This window comes from Pseudogymnoascus verrucosus, assembly GCF_001662655.1.
Source record: "Pseudogymnoascus verrucosus strain UAMH 10579 unplaced genomic scaffold scaffold_31, whole genome shotgun sequence".
Lineage (NCBI taxonomy): Eukaryota > Fungi > Ascomycota > Leotiomycetes > Thelebolales > Thelebolaceae > Pseudogymnoascus > Pseudogymnoascus verrucosus.
Window position 1 is genome coordinate 257,068 of NW_017263682.1, and position 16,166 is coordinate 273,233.

The 16,166-nt window shown below is 49.5% G+C and overlaps 8 protein-coding genes across 8 annotated transcripts; 4 read left to right on the forward strand and 4 right to left on the reverse strand.

Moving 5' to 3' along the window:
• Positions 1-440: 440 nt before the first annotated feature.
• On the forward strand, positions 441-2,838 carry VE01_06633 (uncharacterized protein). Its single transcript, XM_018276074.2, has 4 exons — positions 441-537; positions 600-679; positions 746-2,207; positions 2,267-2,838. The coding sequence occupies exons 3-4, from the start codon at positions 2,122-2,124 to the stop codon at positions 2,697-2,699; spliced, it is 519 nt and encodes a 172-aa protein (XP_018129110.1). The 5' UTR covers positions 441-537; positions 600-679; positions 746-2,121; the 3' UTR covers positions 2,700-2,838.
• On the reverse strand, positions 2,829-3,809 carry VE01_06634 (uncharacterized protein). The gene is made up of 3 exons (XM_018276075.2): positions 3,626-3,809; positions 3,395-3,574; positions 2,829-3,322 (listed from the first exon to the last, which is right to left on the reverse strand). Exons 1-3 carry the CDS (start codon positions 3,631-3,633, stop codon positions 3,022-3,024), a joined length of 489 nt encoding a protein of 162 aa, XP_018129111.1. The 5' UTR covers positions 3,634-3,809; the 3' UTR covers positions 2,829-3,021.
• A 549-nt stretch (positions 3,810-4,358) lies between these two features.
• COX19 (Cytochrome c oxidase assembly protein cox19) lies at positions 4,359-5,075 on the forward strand. The gene is made up of 4 exons (XM_018276076.2): positions 4,359-4,417; positions 4,485-4,519; positions 4,593-4,707; positions 4,770-5,075. Exons 1-4 carry the CDS (start codon positions 4,365-4,367, stop codon positions 4,876-4,878), a joined length of 312 nt encoding a protein of 103 aa, XP_018129112.1. The 5' UTR covers positions 4,359-4,364; the 3' UTR covers positions 4,879-5,075.
• A 76-nt stretch (positions 5,076-5,151) lies between these two features.
• On the forward strand, positions 5,152-7,827 carry NPR3 (Nitrogen permease regulator 3). The gene has a single exon (XM_018276077.2). It carries the CDS (start codon positions 5,330-5,332, stop codon positions 7,673-7,675), a length of 2,346 nt encoding a protein of 781 aa, XP_018129113.1. The 5' UTR covers positions 5,152-5,329; the 3' UTR covers positions 7,676-7,827.
• A 143-nt stretch (positions 7,828-7,970) lies between these two features.
• VE01_06637 (uncharacterized protein) lies at positions 7,971-9,112 on the reverse strand (the record flags this gene model as incomplete). The annotated part of the gene is made up of 4 exons (XM_018276078.1): positions 7,971-8,123; positions 8,179-8,404; positions 8,458-8,815; positions 8,866-9,112. 4 exons carry the CDS (start codon positions 9,110-9,112, stop codon positions 7,971-7,973), a joined length of 984 nt encoding a protein of 327 aa, XP_018129114.1.
• Positions 9,113-10,343: 1,231 nt separating this feature from the next.
• GPI3 (Phosphatidylinositol N-acetylglucosaminyltransferase gpi3 subunit) lies at positions 10,344-11,887 on the reverse strand (the record flags this gene model as incomplete). The annotated part of the gene is made up of 2 exons (XM_018276079.1): positions 10,344-11,361; positions 11,415-11,887. The coding sequence occupies 2 exons, from the start codon at positions 11,885-11,887 to the stop codon at positions 10,344-10,346; spliced, it is 1,491 nt and encodes a 496-aa protein (XP_018129105.1).
• Positions 11,888-12,149: 262 nt separating this feature from the next.
• DBP6 (ATP-dependent RNA helicase dbp6) lies at positions 12,150-14,933 on the forward strand. Its single transcript, XM_018276080.2, has one exon. It carries the CDS (start codon positions 12,191-12,193, stop codon positions 14,792-14,794), a length of 2,604 nt encoding a protein of 867 aa, XP_018129106.1. The 5' UTR covers positions 12,150-12,190; the 3' UTR covers positions 14,795-14,933.
• Positions 14,799-16,166, reverse strand: VE01_06640 (uncharacterized protein). The gene is made up of 2 exons (XM_018276081.2): positions 15,516-16,166; positions 14,799-15,461 (listed from the first exon to the last, which is right to left on the reverse strand). The coding sequence occupies exons 1-2, from the start codon at positions 15,759-15,761 to the stop codon at positions 14,958-14,960; spliced, it is 750 nt and encodes a 249-aa protein (XP_018129135.1). The 5' UTR covers positions 15,762-16,166; the 3' UTR covers positions 14,799-14,957.

The window sequence follows — 16,166 nt, forward strand, 5'->3', positions numbered from 1 at the left end:
ATGAGTAGATTGTAGAGCTCACTATAGATCCAAGGCTATATTGCACTAGGGAATATGTTGAAGCCAAGAGCGATAGTGAGTGTAAGCAAGAGAGCTAAGATAGCAGTGAAGTTGAAGTATAAGGTGGCGATGATGATGATGATGATGAATAGAAAGTTGTTACTGTGTGGGAAGGGTTTCAGGTTATCCTGTAGAAGGCTGGCGGGGGTGTTGGTTGGAGGGGTAAGTCGGCACCCAGTGAGTTAGCTTGGCAGAGAGATGGGTGAGTGAGCGAATAATAAAGTGGAGGGGTTGGAACGAGGGGCATTAATTATACGCTTCCTCCACTACTTATGCAGTAGTGAGAGCGCATAGAAAGCGCCATATAATTTGTTACTCGTTGACTCGTTGATATATCATGGGATTCATGCACGTAACGTCCAGTGGCTGAGCTCCAAGAGGCCCTTTTGCGCCTATTAGGCCTCTTTACCCCTACATTTCAGTCGACGCCCTTCACTGAAAACACCCTTCTGCGCACTAAATGTGGCACTGCTAGAGGTACCCGCCGCTACTTTACTTACCTTTACTGATGGTTTGTTGACAGACAGCGACGACGCAAGGTACGAAAAGTGCTTCTAGCATACGTCCATGGCTCTGTCATGCGAGCTAGCATAGGGGAAAGTGGAGTTCTAGGAGTCAGGCAGGCATCAAATATCATCCTCCCCAGACACAATATGGTGCAGAAGTCTCGTCTGACAGAGTCTAGATGCTAGAAAAATAAATACCTCGTGAAAGGATTTGTACCAGACGACGAGGCTGTCTCTGGCTGTCTCTGGCGTGACATCCCATACGATGGGGGGTGTGCCGCATAGGGCGCCTGACAACCCCTTCACACTCCACTAGTCGACCACAACAGCTCAGGATCCGAGAAATTGTTGGAGAGGATGCATATATCCCTAAGACACAGCCACCAGCTGGAAGCGCACACAACGCGCACAGCGCCACAGACATGCAGCATCCTACGGTCTGTATGTGGCTGGTCTGGAAGCAGGGGAGATATCTATATGGATTACCTCTCGGTGACATCGCCAAGAGGTTTCCCCTTCATCCTACCATCGTTCTATTCACTCTAGGCAGCTAGCCGGAGTTGCCGCTGCAAGTACCTGTCCGTGGCATCTACGAGCTATGTTCCTTTATATGCAGCCTCTCATCTTTACGTAACGGGTCTTCCGGGCTCACAAGTTTGTGAAATCCATCAAGTCTCCACCGCCTACCGCCGGATTGTCTAGAGCGTCTCCTAGGCGCTTGCCCGACGGGAAATTCGGAGTGATTCACCGAGAAATAATATATCGAGACCCGAATATCGTGAGATCAGTGTTCTATTTTAAAGATCCCCATCTCCACGAGTGGATACTACCTGATTTTCCCTCCAGGTAACGTAACAAGAATGACGAAAGGGCAGGATTGACATTCCAGAACACTATATCCCACTTCTACCTGGTGGGGGTTTCGTCATGGGCGGGCAGAGACACAGCCACAACCCGCGCCGGCGCCACATCCTCGACGCCACACATATGAAAACGACAATAGATTTCATAAATACGTATCACGTGATATACGCGCTTGTGAATTGCCGAGATGTTCCACACCAAGTTCCAACTTTCCCCATGTACCGGCGCTAAGAACCTTGCAATGCATACTATGCTTAGCTCACAAGCAATGGCAGAGCAACGAAGTCGGGGATGTCGATCATGGAGCCCCAGAACTACGATCTTCACGATTTCACTGCTTCAATAATGTTGAATTGCCAAACGATCGGCCCACATAGCGTATCTGCTACAGGTTTTGCCCGTTGATCCGTCGGACCATATCCGTTCACTAAGGCAATCCTTGCCCGATAAGGGGTACATGACGACAAATCATCATCATACTCTATTGTATCTTTGATATATGTCATACTATCATAATGATAAAAATGCTATCAACAGATTAGTAAGAATGATTTAATATAAGGGTAGGAGTCCTCATTTCCAGTCCTCTCTTCCATTCGAATTTCAAAAGTTCAAAAGTCTTGTCTACATATCACAACTGCTCTTCATTTTCCACGCCTCAAAAATCTTAATAAGCTCCACTCACTTCAAAATGCAATTCCAATACTTAGCCGTCGCCCTCCTCAGCGGCCTTGCCATCGCTACCCCAGATCTCCAGCAGCCAGAGAAGCGTGTTGAGTAAGTTCTCACCCCCTTCACCAAACTCCCACAAAGCAATATCCTAACATCCCTCCCAGTATCGTCGGAGATGTCACCTCTGCAGCCGGCGGAGCAGTCAGCAGCGCCCTCGGCGGCATCACCAGCGCCGTCGGCAGCATCACCGGCGGCGGCTCCTCCGCCCAGGAGACCGGCGCCTCTTCCGGCAGCGAAGCCTCGTCCACCGCCAGCTCCGAGGCATCCTCCTCCACCGGCAGCGAGTCGTCGTCCGCCACCGAGTCCTCCTCCACCGGCAGCGAGTCGTCGTCCGCCACTGAGTCCTCCTCTACCGGAAGCGAGTCGTCGTCCGCTACCGAGTCCTCCTCCACCGGCAGCGAGACTGGAGCCTCCTCTACTGGAGCCTCCTCTACTGGAGGAGCCGGAAGCTCGGGCACCAGCACCGGAGGCGCCATGAGGACCGCTGCTCCTATGGCTGGTCTCTTGGGTGCTGCTGGATTTATGCTTGTGTTGTAAGCGGCGCAGTTTTTCGCAGTACGAACGAGTCCAGTTGAGGAAAAGGATCAAACTGGAAGTTATATATAGCTCGGCGCCCGGTAATAGATTATTGGTATAATAATTAATTAGTTTAGAGTAGATTAAAAATCAACGTGTGCATAATAAGTACTGTTGTATAAATTGTTCAGGCTTGCTTTCATTTGGAGTGATAAAAATATGTCCCATGTTCCAACGCATTACGTGCATTTTGATATGCATGGTATGTCCGGACACGAAAAGTAATAGCTCCCTCATATTGTTGAAACCCCAAAGGAACAACCTTAAGGCCATCTTCCCGCCTCTACTCAACATACAACCCCTTCTCCCTATGCCAATCCTCCAAACTAAGATGATACTTCTTAACCACGACCTTCTTCCCCTCCGGCCACCGCACCCACTCCGGCTTGCTCCCCTCCAAAATACACACCATCTCCTCCGGCACCGGCAACTCCGTATCAATCGCCGACGCAAAAGGATGAATCAGCTCCGGCCACTCCGCATCGTAATTCCACAACATCGTGCTGCAGTTCGAGCAGAATGAGCGCTCGGATGTGCATTTCTGCTCTTTTTTGGTGCCCCTGTCTTTTATCGCGCTGTACTTCCTATATAACCCTCCTTGTTAGTCGTCAAACTTAAAATAGAGTAGGCGTGGTTCGGTGGAAAGAGAGGCGCACTTGATTAGTTCCTTTCCCTTTTTGATGTCGAGAGAGGAGGTTATGGCGCCGAGGTTGACGGCGCCGTTGTAGCCGCCGACTTTGCGGCAGATGCTGCAGGGGCAGAGTTGGTAGGGGACGGGGGTGTTGCTGTCGACGGTGAATTCGACGCCGCCGCACTGGCAGCTTCCTTCGAGTTTCCTGTGGGTGTTAGGATTGCGGGGTTAAGTTTATGGAGTCTGGGGGGTTTACATTGGCATTTTGAGACCCGGCTTAGAGCTGATGGTAGGTGTTGGTTGTGAAGCTGGTATATGATGATGGGAGTGGCTACGAATGGAATTTTGAATGGAACAATACGGAATATATATAATTCCTAGAGTATGACTCCTAATCTATAGATAGTTCAAGGAGCAAAATCCTACAAATCATAAAGAAGCCTACCATTTTTGACCAGCGTCGTCATCGATAAGTCATATGAAGCTACACTTCCGCGCCCAAAACGGAGCCATGCAGATGCGGTTCAAATTCCGTGGATACATTCACCAATAAGAGATTAGGAGATTAATTACGCTTACAGATGCTTCAGGACACCTTTCAATCTGTCGTTGGTTCAAGCAGCGTCGTGGTCGAAAACGCGGGGAACCTTGTCGTCGTCATTGATAAGCAGTGTCCGGACGATAAGCTGGTGCCCGGAACGGATGAATATTGAGCCGGGCCATATCCAACCCCCATACAGATGGTATACCAACGACAGATTTCTTACGCCAAGAGAGACTTTCGGACACTTTTCAATCTGCTCTTAATAAGATAATTACCTTACTAAATTCGAAGAACAAACTTGTCATTCGTAAGCTGCCTCGTCACCAAGAAGCAGCCAAGAAGTGGCTGTTCTGCGCCCAGAGCGGAAAAACGTAATTCCGGCTGAAATACGGAAGTCCATAGGTAGTTCAGTCGCAGCATCGCCGACGAGGGAGAGATACCAACCGACACAATGAGTTCTTTTGGATCACCTGGTGGGGGGAAGATGAACACGAGGCCCACGCCGTAAGTCTTTGTGCGCGGAATATATTGGCTAGTTGGAGTTGGGCTTGAGGGCTGACTGATCGTGTAGTCCGGAACGTGGAAGCTTCCCTCTTGATCATGATGGTAAGTCACCTCTCTGTCTCACGACCGACCCATTGGGTGGGAGGGGGATATTATGCTAACATCTACTTTTTAGGGGAGTGCAAGGACGTTATGAAGAAGTACCTGGGGTGTATGAAGAGACTCAAGGGCATGAACGACCCCGAATGCCGAAATCTGGCAAAGGCGTACCTTACGTGCCGCATGGACAAGTGCGTACCCCTGATGAGATACCGAATATACTGCTTGGGATAGTGAGCTGATAGCGATGTAGCAACCTGATGGCGAGAGACGAATTTAAGAATCTGGGGTTCGCCGATGAACCACCCAAAGACAATAAGAAGGGGGATGGGAAAGAGGAGAAGAAGGAGATTCTGTGGTAGATACGGCGCCGGAGTGGCGCAATGTGGGGAGTGTGAGATATGTATGAGATATATGGAGAAGGTTGTGAGATATGTATGATATTAGCAAGAAGGGCGTTGAAAAAGCATAGCAAGGGGCGTTGGTTGGAACAACCAGGAAGCATAGCTAGTTGCCGGAAGGTATATTGCGGAATTATATAATACCCATTCCACTTTCATCCATAATTTTTAAGATGCTTTGTGACTTTCATTTCTTGCATTCTGCACAATCATATAAGTTATTGGATGTGCAGTGTCGAGCGTCTGGATTGAGGTTAAATGACTTGCTTTAGAGCCATGTATCAACCAATTAGGCGAGGAGCGCAACCACCAGCGCGGCTACAACAGTTGCACTTCCCATGCATCCCCCCCATTGAGATAACCAGTTTCCGAAGGTCAGCTAAAATGCGATAGACGGAAGCAAGCCTAAACCATGAGTGTAGACTCAAGCCTGTTAGGCGTCGCCTTGATCGTGCGGTCCAAAGACGGTCCCCGCTTCATCTTCCATTACCCTCCACGTCTAAAGCCCAATGAACGTACCATCCGGCCTCCTTACGGCACGGAGCTCGACCCCACCGCGCCAGAAGACGCCGATGACATCGAGCCCGATGCAGACGATGAGCTTGATGATCGGGATTACTCTCTGTACAACAGCCTCGAAGGGCTGGGGCTTGGTAAGAAATCACGTCACGTGAACCCGTGGGAAGGAGACGACCATTTCGAGCTCCCAGATGGACAGCATGTGGTGCCTTGGGAATATCTGGATTCTTTCCATACGAAGGATTTGGCGAGCATTTTGACGCCGGCAAGGGCGTTTCATAAGAGGTGTTTTGAGTTGACGCTTGATCCGCTGACGTTTGTGACGTATCCCATGCATATCCGTGAGGATGGGCGATGGAAGAAGAAGAAGAGGGAGAAGAGGAGCCGTAGGCGGAAGGAGGAAGAGGAGAGACAGGAGAATGGGTCTATTGCCGATGATACGGCTATATCGGAAAGCCCAGCTGAGACGTCCGGGGTGGAGGACGACGCGAGAAACGTCAGGAAGCCGAAAGGGACATCTTTCGCGTCTGACGACACTAATGATGGCGGGATGACTATGTTCAATTTGGTGTTTATTATGAATCCGAAGACGACAGAGGCTCCGATGAGGGTTTCGGATATGTTTGAACATGTGGCGAAGGATATCAACAAGGCCCTGAGATATGCCCAGAACTACAGTAATTACGTCTGGAAGGAATCAGAGCGTATATTGAACTTGAAAGAGAAGGCAAAGGAAGAACGTCGTCCAATGAGCACTCTCTGGGACACTATTTTACGGAAGTCTTCGCTGGCGCAAACGATGAAAACTATCTACACGTCAATATCCAACAATAGTATTGCTGTCGTCCAGCTGCTCAGCGATCCACCCGTGCGGCTCTCTGTTCAGATACCCAAACCATACTTTCTGTCAATGCTGCCCGAGTTTGACGAGCCTTCCATGCCAGGCTTGTGGATCACGACTGCCAACTTCTTTGGCGACCAGGAAAATGAGGACGAGACCTCACTTCTCTCCAAGCACTTTGCTCTTCTACTCCTCGATGACGAGGACAAAATCATTGCAGATATCCAAAGCGATGGCGGTGAGCTCACCGGGCCGCTACTCGAATACCTCAAGATCGTGAGGCCTACTCTCTCATTCCACCAAACAGCACAGCAGCATGCAATCTCTCTGAATGATATTCGCATTCTCGCCCAGCATCTCATCTACCACCGTCGCGCCATTGCAGTTCCTCCGCTCCATCCACGAGACACCTACATCCTGTCTCCTAATTGCCCCATGGCGTCTCTCCCTCAATTTTGTGCCCTCTGGTCACAGAAGTTCCCTCTCGCACCGCCTTTACCTACCTTCTTGAGCGCCCTCAGCCATGCCCCGAGACCCTACAAAACCTTTATACCCACCAAAACACATAGGCCAATATATACGGCGATGCTTGCCTTCCTTCTTCGCCACGGATGGGCAACTCAACTCCGCACGTTTGCCTGGATTATCGCGTGGCCGGAGATCAAATATGAAGTGCAACATGCCCTTGACGGCGCCGCTATTCGAGACGCACATGCTGAAGCAATGGAAGAACCCAAAGAAGATTCTACCGCGGCTATCCCTAAGACTCCAACGCCAGCTACACCATTACCCACCTATCCGCATGCACAGGCAGCACCGTCAACGCCGCCAATAAATTCCGAGGCAACTGCGGAGAAGGCTCGCGTAAGGAGGCTTAGAGATAAGGCCGTCCAGGATCTTGCTGATTTCAATGCGAAACCAAAGCCAGAGGCGACGAAAAATCCAAGTCTGAATACGGCACAGCATTTGGTGAGGATACAGCCACAGCTTATCCTGGATCCGATGAGAGCTGAACACGTGGATTCTATGTACCTATCTGCTATCGCAAATCGTCTAGAGGGTGGCGGGCCGGAGGATGAATCCAAAGGCGCTGGGGCCGGCAGGACTGGCACAACTGCCGCAACTGGGCCGGTTGGTAAATCTGCAGTTGTTACTGGGAGCTTAGCACAGTCCGTTGGTGCTTTGGGGACATTGCCTAAGTTTGGAGGTATTGGGGCTGATGGTAGCGGTATCGGCGGCCTTAAGAAAGATAAGAAGCGCTTTTTGAAATGGGCTAAGTATTTTGATGGCAGGACGAGTATTGAGCGCATCGCGCTGTTGGAGGGGGTTCAGAGGAAAGAAGTGTGGGCGCAGGTCGCGGCCTGGGATGAGTATTTACTGGTGGTTAAGCATTGGTGATCTTATAGATCAGAGGAGGGATCAAGGAAGAACGATCATAGCAACTATGCTATAAACGAGCCCTCTGAATCTCTACGAACTATGATAGCCATATTATATGGAAACTTAAAAATACGTATATCAGGATTTAATTATGTTCAATGTGATAGAGAATCAAAATATACATTGGAAGAGATAAATATGTGCAAGCTAAGCCAATTCCTTTCGTTCAGTTCGCTGGCAACATTGTCATACCATTCAAGCTCTCATCAGGTGCCCCACCGATCTGCAATACAGTCTAAGAATGCAGAACTCTTTACAAAGCAGCAATAGCATTGTAGGCAGCCTTGGGGTTGAAGCTGGAGTCAAAGAGCAGCGGGTTGGAGCTAGCCCTCCACGAATCCTTGTCGCTAACACCCCAAACAGTTATTCCCACACACTTCGGAATGTTCAGGCAAGCCTTAGCAACCTATTTTACGTTAGCTGCCACTCTTGGCAAAGCATAGATATAGGAGTGAACATACAGCGACGTAGTCTGATTCTCCAGCATTAACAATATCAAGCTCAGTAACTGCAATTTCCGAAACGCTGGATCCAGCAAGAGCTGTAAGGGCGGCTTCTGCACTGGAGCCAAGGCCAGCAGTGAGATGTCCTTGGGATCCAATACCATCAATGGGAACGCCAGCGGCGATCCACTTGTTGACATATTTGATCATTCCCTGGGTCTTGGCGTAGTTCGCCTGATCAAGGCTGTTCCTCCGTTAGCATCACGAACAGATCTCCCATTAGATGAGAAAACTTACTTGTAGTCGTTGATGTAGAGCTTCGCGTTCGGGTCAGCAGCACGTGCGGCCTCGAAGGCGATGCGCACGAAGTCCTCGCCGAGGACGTTAGAGAAGACAGACGATCTCAGAGTTCCGTCCTCGTTGAAGATCTCATTGACAACATCCCAGGCGTAGACCTTGCCTTTATACCTTCCGATCTCAGTGGTGACGTGGTTCTGAATGACCGAAGTCAAAGTTGCCTTGTCAGTGATGGCCGAAACCCACCCCGGAAGCTGGCTGTGCCACACGGTGGTGTGTCCGCGAACAAGCTTGCCGTTGGTCGTGGCCCAATTTACGAGATAGTCGAGTCCTCCAAAGTTGAAGTTACCCTGAGATGCTGCTGTTATCAGAATTTGGTTATATATGCTCTTGGAATAGAATGCATACACTCAATCGTATCCCACTTTCCACTGTTCTCTGGAGTTACCTGTCCGAAGTCGGCCTGGATGATAGCAGCATTCTTGTCGGCATTAAGGCGGCCCTGGTCTGTGGCAACGCCGAAATACTTCTTTCCGTGGCCAACGAAGACTTCGTTCAGGCTGGTAGCGGCCTGGCGACTGAGGAGAGTCTTCTCATGTGGGGCAGCAAGTGCCAGTGGTGCCAGGAGGGCGGCGGCGACGAAAGAGTAATGCATTTTGAATGGTGGTTATGAGATATGATAACGGTGATGAAAGTCCTCTATGTGCCAACAATTTGCGAGATCGTCTCCCATATATACCTTTCTATTTATCCGTATTTCCGTCACACTGGACAAGCGGAACTACACAAGGCCTGTTCCAGTGTTTCGTCCATATGAGAAGCTGTCATCGTTAGTCTCGATCATAAATAGTTACCCCACATCCCCGCAACAGCATAGAATAGCCTAGTGCCGATCCCTTGGGTTTTGGCTGAAGCCACAATAAGGATATACCGATGACGATCGAGAGCCTCCAGCAGCTATAGCGAATAATATAATGACGACGCTCGTAACCCTCTCCAAGCTCGGCAGTTGCTCAGGCTAAATGCAGTTGGCTCAGTACCTGGCTCGGGACTACGCGGGCTATGCGCATTAACCTTGTTTATATATCTGAAACGGGACAGAGAGGCGCTGATTTACCGCTTACCTGCCGATACAGGAAATCTTATATTAACAGTCCCAGTCTAAGTTGGCAACTTTTCACATCTCTTGAGATCAACCCAGCTAATCTCCATTGCTGGCAATCACATAGAATAACCGTGTTCCATCGGACATATGGTAATGTGGCCAATAGCAGGGGTTTATAAGTGCCTGAATTGAAATTGATGATGTGTTCGAAATAATCGTTGTAGATGACGACTTGTGTTTGAATGTGACTTTATTATATTTCCTTAGGCAGTAATTAGGTTAAGCTTGCTTTCAGCCACGACCTCACGAGCAGGAGTGCACTCCTGGAAAATTATTGTGATGAACAAGGTAAGCCGAGGTTAGCATTGATTTGCCTACGTGCTGTCATCTATGTCCTCGCTTTTCCAAACCAGATAGACTTCCTTGATACCGCAAGCCGGCCATCAGTCGTCTTCCAACAGCCCCACTGGTGTATTGGGTGTTGGAATAAGACAGGCCCCCAATTGTATATTATTCTCGGACGAGGCTAATTCGGATTCTTGTCGTTTGGAATCCAAACGATATCCCCTTCACAGGATTCCGCGTTTAGCCTTGGCGGAATTTTCATTCGAGCTTCACGGCGTATATAACGGAGACTTAGGAGTGGTTCGGATGTGTGTCGAAAGCCATTTGATCCATCTGGAATATCATTTCCAAAACACCGCACCCGATGGTATTCCAGGTCATGATCATAGCTTCATCTCTCGGCATGACCGCCAACTGGATCTTCCTGGCCAATAGTTCATCCGATACTATCTTTCTTCTCTCGTTCCCTCTCCGCCTTATTAATCGTCTTCTCCGGCCAGTTCCTCGCAATATCTATGTTTTCTCTCGGAGCCAACATTTCGAGAACAAGGAAGATCAAATAATCGATAACCATGCATAAGCAAAAGAGCTTCCCTGCCCAGATGCCGCAACCGTAATATCTCTTTAGTCGGTCAATGAGAGCGAAGCTTTGCACACCCGCACGGCCCCTCGTAGCGCTCCAACTCGCAGCGTCGGCGGCATCATATCCGTAGAATTCTGCCTCGCTAAGAACGCCAGATATTCCATCGTAGACTCTTTCTGTTCGGCGGGCAACATCTATCCAAGAATACATCATCTTCACTTGGTCATGAAAGCGCTCCGTTCGAACCTTGTTTGCACGTAGAGCAGCGATGGCTTTGCCCGTTGCCGCCACCAAATCATCCTCTTCCGGCTTTGCGAACACGGTCATATGTGCTGGCAAGACTTCCGGAATACCACCAACTTGGGTGCAAACAACGTAAAGGCCACAGCTCGCAGCTTCCACAATCACGGTTCCGAATGCCTCTGTTAAACTTGGGTGGAGGTAAATATGTCCTCGCACCATAACATCTCGGACCTCTTCGTGTCGCACTGGCCCAAGCAATTCAACGCGGTCCTGGAGAACATTCCTTTCCAGCATTTGCTCGAGGTCTATGGCTTTGGGCCCTGAACCCGCAATGATAAACCTTACATTTGGGTGGGCTGCGAGTATCCGCGGGATAGCTGCAATAAGCAGATCAGTTCCCTTGTTATAAAATAGCCTCGATATAACAGCTATTGTAATGGTATCGTTCGGCCCTAGATAATGAGGTAGGGGAGTAGCTGCCTGGGCATTAAAATTTTGTAACTGGTTATCGGGTCCATTCGAGTATGCTGGATGTGACAAAGGTCGAAAGTTCTCGGCGACAACGGCGTTTGGTATAACTGAGACCATCAAGGGGTCAAGCGACGCTCTTAAAACTGTGTTCTCTTTACTGTGTAATGTCAGTATCGCCGATACACTTTCAGGGGTTTCGTATAAACCTACCAGGTATGGCTAACACAAATAACATGGTCAACATCACTCAAGGTGAACTTCAGCAATTTGTTTGTCAGGATACTCCCTGCATCCGCAAACCCAAAAAGCGAATGATCCGTAAACACCGTCCGTAGTCCCATAGTCCTCGCATGCAGAATTGCCTCGTGGCAAAAACTACTCAAACTCGCATGGCCATGTACGATTTCAATCTGCTCCCTGATAATGATGTTTCTGAAGGTCGGGAAGAACGAAAAGACCGTCGGAAACGTTGTGGCGCGGTATATAACGAGGAAAGGCACATGGTAGACTTTCAGCCCATTCGTAAGGTAGCGCACGCCGGTTCTACCTTCATAGGCATGCGTTATAATGATGACCTTGTGGCCGCGATCGATTAACTTTGTCGAAAGTTGGTAAATATGGCTTTCAATTCCTCCTGGTTGCGGAAAGAAGAAATCGCAAGCCATAGCAATGTTATAACCCATTGTGAAGGTTGAAGGGACCAAAAGCCCGCTGGAGAACCAAGCGGCTCCTCAAGTCTAGTGATACCGCATAGTTGGTGTTAAGGAGTCTCCCCCAAAGAAGTCGCAAGATGTTGATTGTTATCCCTAAGAGACTCTGTGACCCTGTCGGCTGTGTCGCATCGTAGAATTCAGGTGCTGTCCAGCGAATCAGCGTGCGGCGCTCGATAACGCCGATAGGGCCGATAAAGACTCGATTTCGAAAAGTTCCTTCCAGATCGCGAACAAGAGCGACAGCGCTTCAAACAGGCTACAACAATTGCTGCAATGTCCTCTTCACTATATGCTCGATATGTGCCTCCGAAGAAGAAGGTGACTACGGAGCCTACCATAGTTCCAAATGTAGTTGTACCGCAACCACAACCAACTCCACCTCAACCATCACAACAACGCCCGCCGCAGCCATATATCCATCCTTCCAGGGCAAATCTAAACATTGTCCCCGCTCAGCAACCAAAAATTGCGCCCAAAAGAAAACATGAAGATTCAACCGGAGGCCGAAATGAATCTGCGTCAAAGTTCAAAAAATCCAAAAAGTCACCAAATGGTCCCCCGAAAGATTTGAAAGTAGCGCAACGACCACCGCCACCGGCGCAATCAAATACCGCCCAATATGAGAGCAAAGAAGAGAAGAGGGCCGCCAAGATTGCACGAAGAGCGCATCAAAGAGCATTGGAGCAGGGACTAGAAGTAGAGGAGAAACCGCAGCTGCAAACGGCACTCGTCACAGACGAGAAACCGGTTGAAGTCAAGCCCAAGGAGAAAAAAGCGCCAAAAAGGCCTAAAAAGAAGGCAGACAAGGAAGATACAGATGAATCAGACCAAGAAGGTGAAGAAGGGGATGCAAAGCATAAATCAGTCTTGGCAAAAAGGGCGAAGTCTCTGAAGAAGGCCGAGAAGATTGCTCGAAAGGAAAAGCAGAGAGCACTCGAAAGAGGGGAGGATGTTGAGATGGAAGATGCTGAAAAGCCGCAAGAGGCCGAAGTCGAGCTTCATGCCCTTGAACCTCTCCCACAGCCAGAGCCCGTGCCAGAAGCTCCCCCCATCTCAATATACTCAGCTTTGCCTTCTTGGCTTGGAAGTCCGATATCCGTTGCGCCCACCGCTACAGCACAGTTCGAAGACCTCGGCCTTCCTAGTGCAGTTATCGAGTCGCTCAAAAAATCGGGGATTCCAAGTGCATTTGCAGTTCAGGCTGCTGTACTTTCACTTCTTCTTCCCGGGCCCAAGAAGCAGCCAGGAGATGTCCTCGTATCAGCCGCGACTGGATCAGGAAAAACACTTGCGTATGTTTTGCCAATGGTGGAGGACATCAGCCAGACTATGGTTACTCAGTTGAGGGGCCTGATAGTAATGCCTACGAGAGAGCTCGTCACTCAAGCCCGGGAGGTATCAGATATGTGTGCCAATGCTTATGGCACTGGAAGCAGAAGACATATTAATATCGGTGTAGCCATTGGCAACCAGACATTGAGGCAAGAGCAAGCATCCCTGATGAAGCAGGACTATGTTTATGACCCCAAAGAATATCGTGCACGCCAAGAACGCATAAACGCTGCGTGGAGTGGGTCGTCAATCGGAGACGAAGTCGCAAATCTTCTCATGGAGGAGGATATTTCGACTCCTATCGATCACATTGTTCAATACAGTCCTAAGGTGGACATCATGATTTGCACGCCTGGTCGATTGGTTGAGCATTTGAAATCTACCCCTGGCTTCACGCTCGAGCACTTAAAGTGGCTAGTTATCGATGAGGCAGACAAGTTACTTGATCAAAGCTTCCAGCAATGGCTGGAGACGGTAATGGCCAGTCTTACCTCCCGTGAAACGGCTGCACCCAGCCAGTTGAGGTCAAAGGACAGAATAACCAAGGTTGTGCTGAGTGCTACAATGACGCGAGACATTGGTCTTTTGTCACAACTGAAGCTGAATAAGCCTAAATTTGTCGTCCTCGAGGGCAATGAGGGTATGGAGGCTGGGGAAGGGCAAGTGGACACTCTGAACTTGCCGGACACGCTCCACGAATCTGCCATAAAGATTGATCAAGAAGGATTGAAGCCGCTCTATTTGCTTGAAGTTCTCAAGAGGAATGGTTTACTTGAGCCAAAGAGTTTGCCCCAGGAGGACGACTCAGATACTTCCAGCTCCGGTTCAGACAGTGACACTTCAGACGATGACTCTGATGATGATACCTCTTCTTCTGGATCCTCGTCGGGCTCCGATTCGAGTTCATCGGGTGACGATTTTTCTTCTGGTGATTCTTCGGACGACGACTCTTCATCGTCCAGTGATGCGTCATCAACAACTTCAGTGCCTTCTAAGAAGCTCCCAGCGAAAAAGCCGGCAGCTATCATCAATCTTGCCAAGCCTCATGGTGTTCTTATCTTCACCAAATCCAACGAAAGCGCTGTTCGTCTCTCGCGTCTACTAGCTCTCCTTGTTCCATCTCGCGCCTCTGAAATCGGAGCCATTACCTCCACTACATCGCGAAAGCGCACACTGCGCTCCTTCCGCAGCGGCGCCCTTTCCGTCCTCATCGCATCCGACCTTGTAGCCAGAGGTCTGGATCTGCCCAACTTGGCACACGTGGTAAACTACGATATGCCTACGAGCATCACGAGCTACGTGCACAGAGTTGGAAGAACAGCGCGTGCAGGCAAGGAGGGAGCAGCAACTACACTGTTTTCAGCAACGGAGGGAAGGTGGTTCTGGAATGACATTGCCAGGAGTGGAGGCGTCAAGAGGAAAACAAAGGTTGAGAGAATTACAATTTCTGCCAAGGATGTGTTCTCGGATGATCAGAAACAAGAGTACGAAGCGGCTTTGGAGAAGCTTGGAGAGGAGACTAGGGGATACAAGGAGACGAACTAAACCACTGGAGATACCATGCATATAGTTTGAATACATAAGGCGGGTGCCAAACCATCTACCATAAATACCCCATAATCAAAATTCTCTTTCGTGGCAGCCTGTTGCACCAATGTCCTCATCGCCAACATTATTATAAGTGTGATAAAACATATATTTGTACCTATCATGTGCTCTTCACCGGCGGCTTCCTAAACGGCCTCGCATTATTCGCATTCTGGCAAAGCACTGGCGTCTCTCCCTTCGTCTCCCAGCCCTTCTCCCTCTTAACCGTTCCCACCTTCGTGTACTTCTTGTGATTCGCAAAGAAATCCACCCAGTGCTTCAGGGCTTTGTATGCCTTCTCCTTTGCTATCTCTAGCTCCTCCTCTTGTAGGGCTGCCATCTCCTCCGTGGTATACTGCGCATCCACTTCTGGTGTGCTCTTGGGAAGGAACATCCCTTCTACGCCACGCATATCGGGACTGATATCGCTGTTGAAGCAGGTGGTCACCAAGGCTCGCGAACAGTCGGCGCCGCCGAGTTGGTGGTACGAGCCGCCTGGGCCGTAGAAGCGGCGTCCGTCGGTCACATCGTAGATTGTGCCGTTGACGGCTAGGTAAATGGGCTTGGTGGGGTCGCTGCCATCATATTGCCCTAGCTCGGCATCTGTGAGTTGGACTGGTGCTGCCTGGAAGACGTCTTAGTATCAATACCTTCAACGGAACCGGGCCGGGGTACTAACTAGCATTGACTGCCAGTAGGATATATATGTTGCGCGGGGTCGTTTGAGGCCCCAGAGCACATTGTCGCGGGTTACGAACCAGCTGGCAAGGCCGGAGAGGAGGAGCAGCAATGTGATAGTCCGTAGTACCTCAAGGACGGTGATCTTTGAACGGTCTTCTTCTTTCGCCAGCGAGGCCGCAGTTGGAGCGGACACGTCCTCTGCTCCAGTCTTTGACCTGGTGTTTCGTTGCCGAACTTCTGACATTATGACGGTAGTCGCCGGAGCTTGCGGTAACTTGGGGTGATTCAGACTCAAGACGTTCTTCAAAGATATATATACAGGGAATGGAGGATAATGAGGACAGATAGCAAGGTAGTCAGCTATCGAAGATCTTTAACTATTAAACCTTCACGTCCCGGCTGAACTCATAACCCGCATCCAATTGGCCTATGAGTTGCGTTCTGGATATTAATATAAGTTCAGAAGACCATTCGTAAATAGATTGAAGCCATTGGTCTGTTATGCATATGGTGGTAAACGTATGATGACGGACCCCGTACCTTTTTATATCTGAGGCGGGGGGGGTTTCAAGAAGTACCAAATCTTATCGGTGCCATAATCAGCCACCTCCAGTTTCGAAAAAGGGTCGGGCTCTAAAAAGAATATCGT

Coding starts and splice junctions, on each gene's coding strand:
- VE01_06640 (XM_018276081.2), bottom strand. CDS start 15,761: ATGTCAGAAGTTCGGCAACGAAACACCAGGTCAAAGACTGGAGCAGAG. Junction 15,462..15,515: donor CCTACTGGCAGTCAATGCTA/GTTAGTACCCCG, acceptor GACGTCTTCCAG/GCAGCACCAGTCCAACTCAC.
- DBP6 (XM_018276080.2), top strand. CDS start 12,191: ATGTCCTCTTCACTATATGCTCGATATGTGCCTCCGAAGAAGAAGGTG.
- VE01_06633 (XM_018276074.2), top strand. CDS start 2,122: ATGCAATTCCAATACTTAGCCGTCGCCCTCCTCAGCGGCCTTGCCATC. Junction 2,208..2,266: donor CAGCCAGAGAAGCGTGTTGA/GTAAGTTCTCAC, acceptor CATCCCTCCCAG/TATCGTCGGAGATGTCACCT.
- NPR3 (XM_018276077.2), top strand. CDS start 5,330: ATGAGTGTAGACTCAAGCCTGTTAGGCGTCGCCTTGATCGTGCGGTCC.
- COX19 (XM_018276076.2), top strand. CDS start 4,365: ATGAGTTCTTTTGGATCACCTGGTGGGGGGAAGATGAACACGAGGCCC. Junction 4,418..4,484: donor ATGAACACGAGGCCCACGCC/GTAAGTCTTTGT, acceptor CTGATCGTGTAG/TCCGGAACGTGGAAGCTTCC. Junction 4,520..4,592: donor CTTCCCTCTTGATCATGATG/GTAAGTCACCTC, acceptor TCTACTTTTTAG/GGGAGTGCAAGGACGTTATG.
- VE01_06634 (XM_018276075.2), bottom strand. Junction 3,323..3,394: donor AAGGGAAAGGAACTAATCAA/GTGCGCCTCTCT, acceptor AGGGTTATATAG/GAAGTACAGCGCGATAAAAG.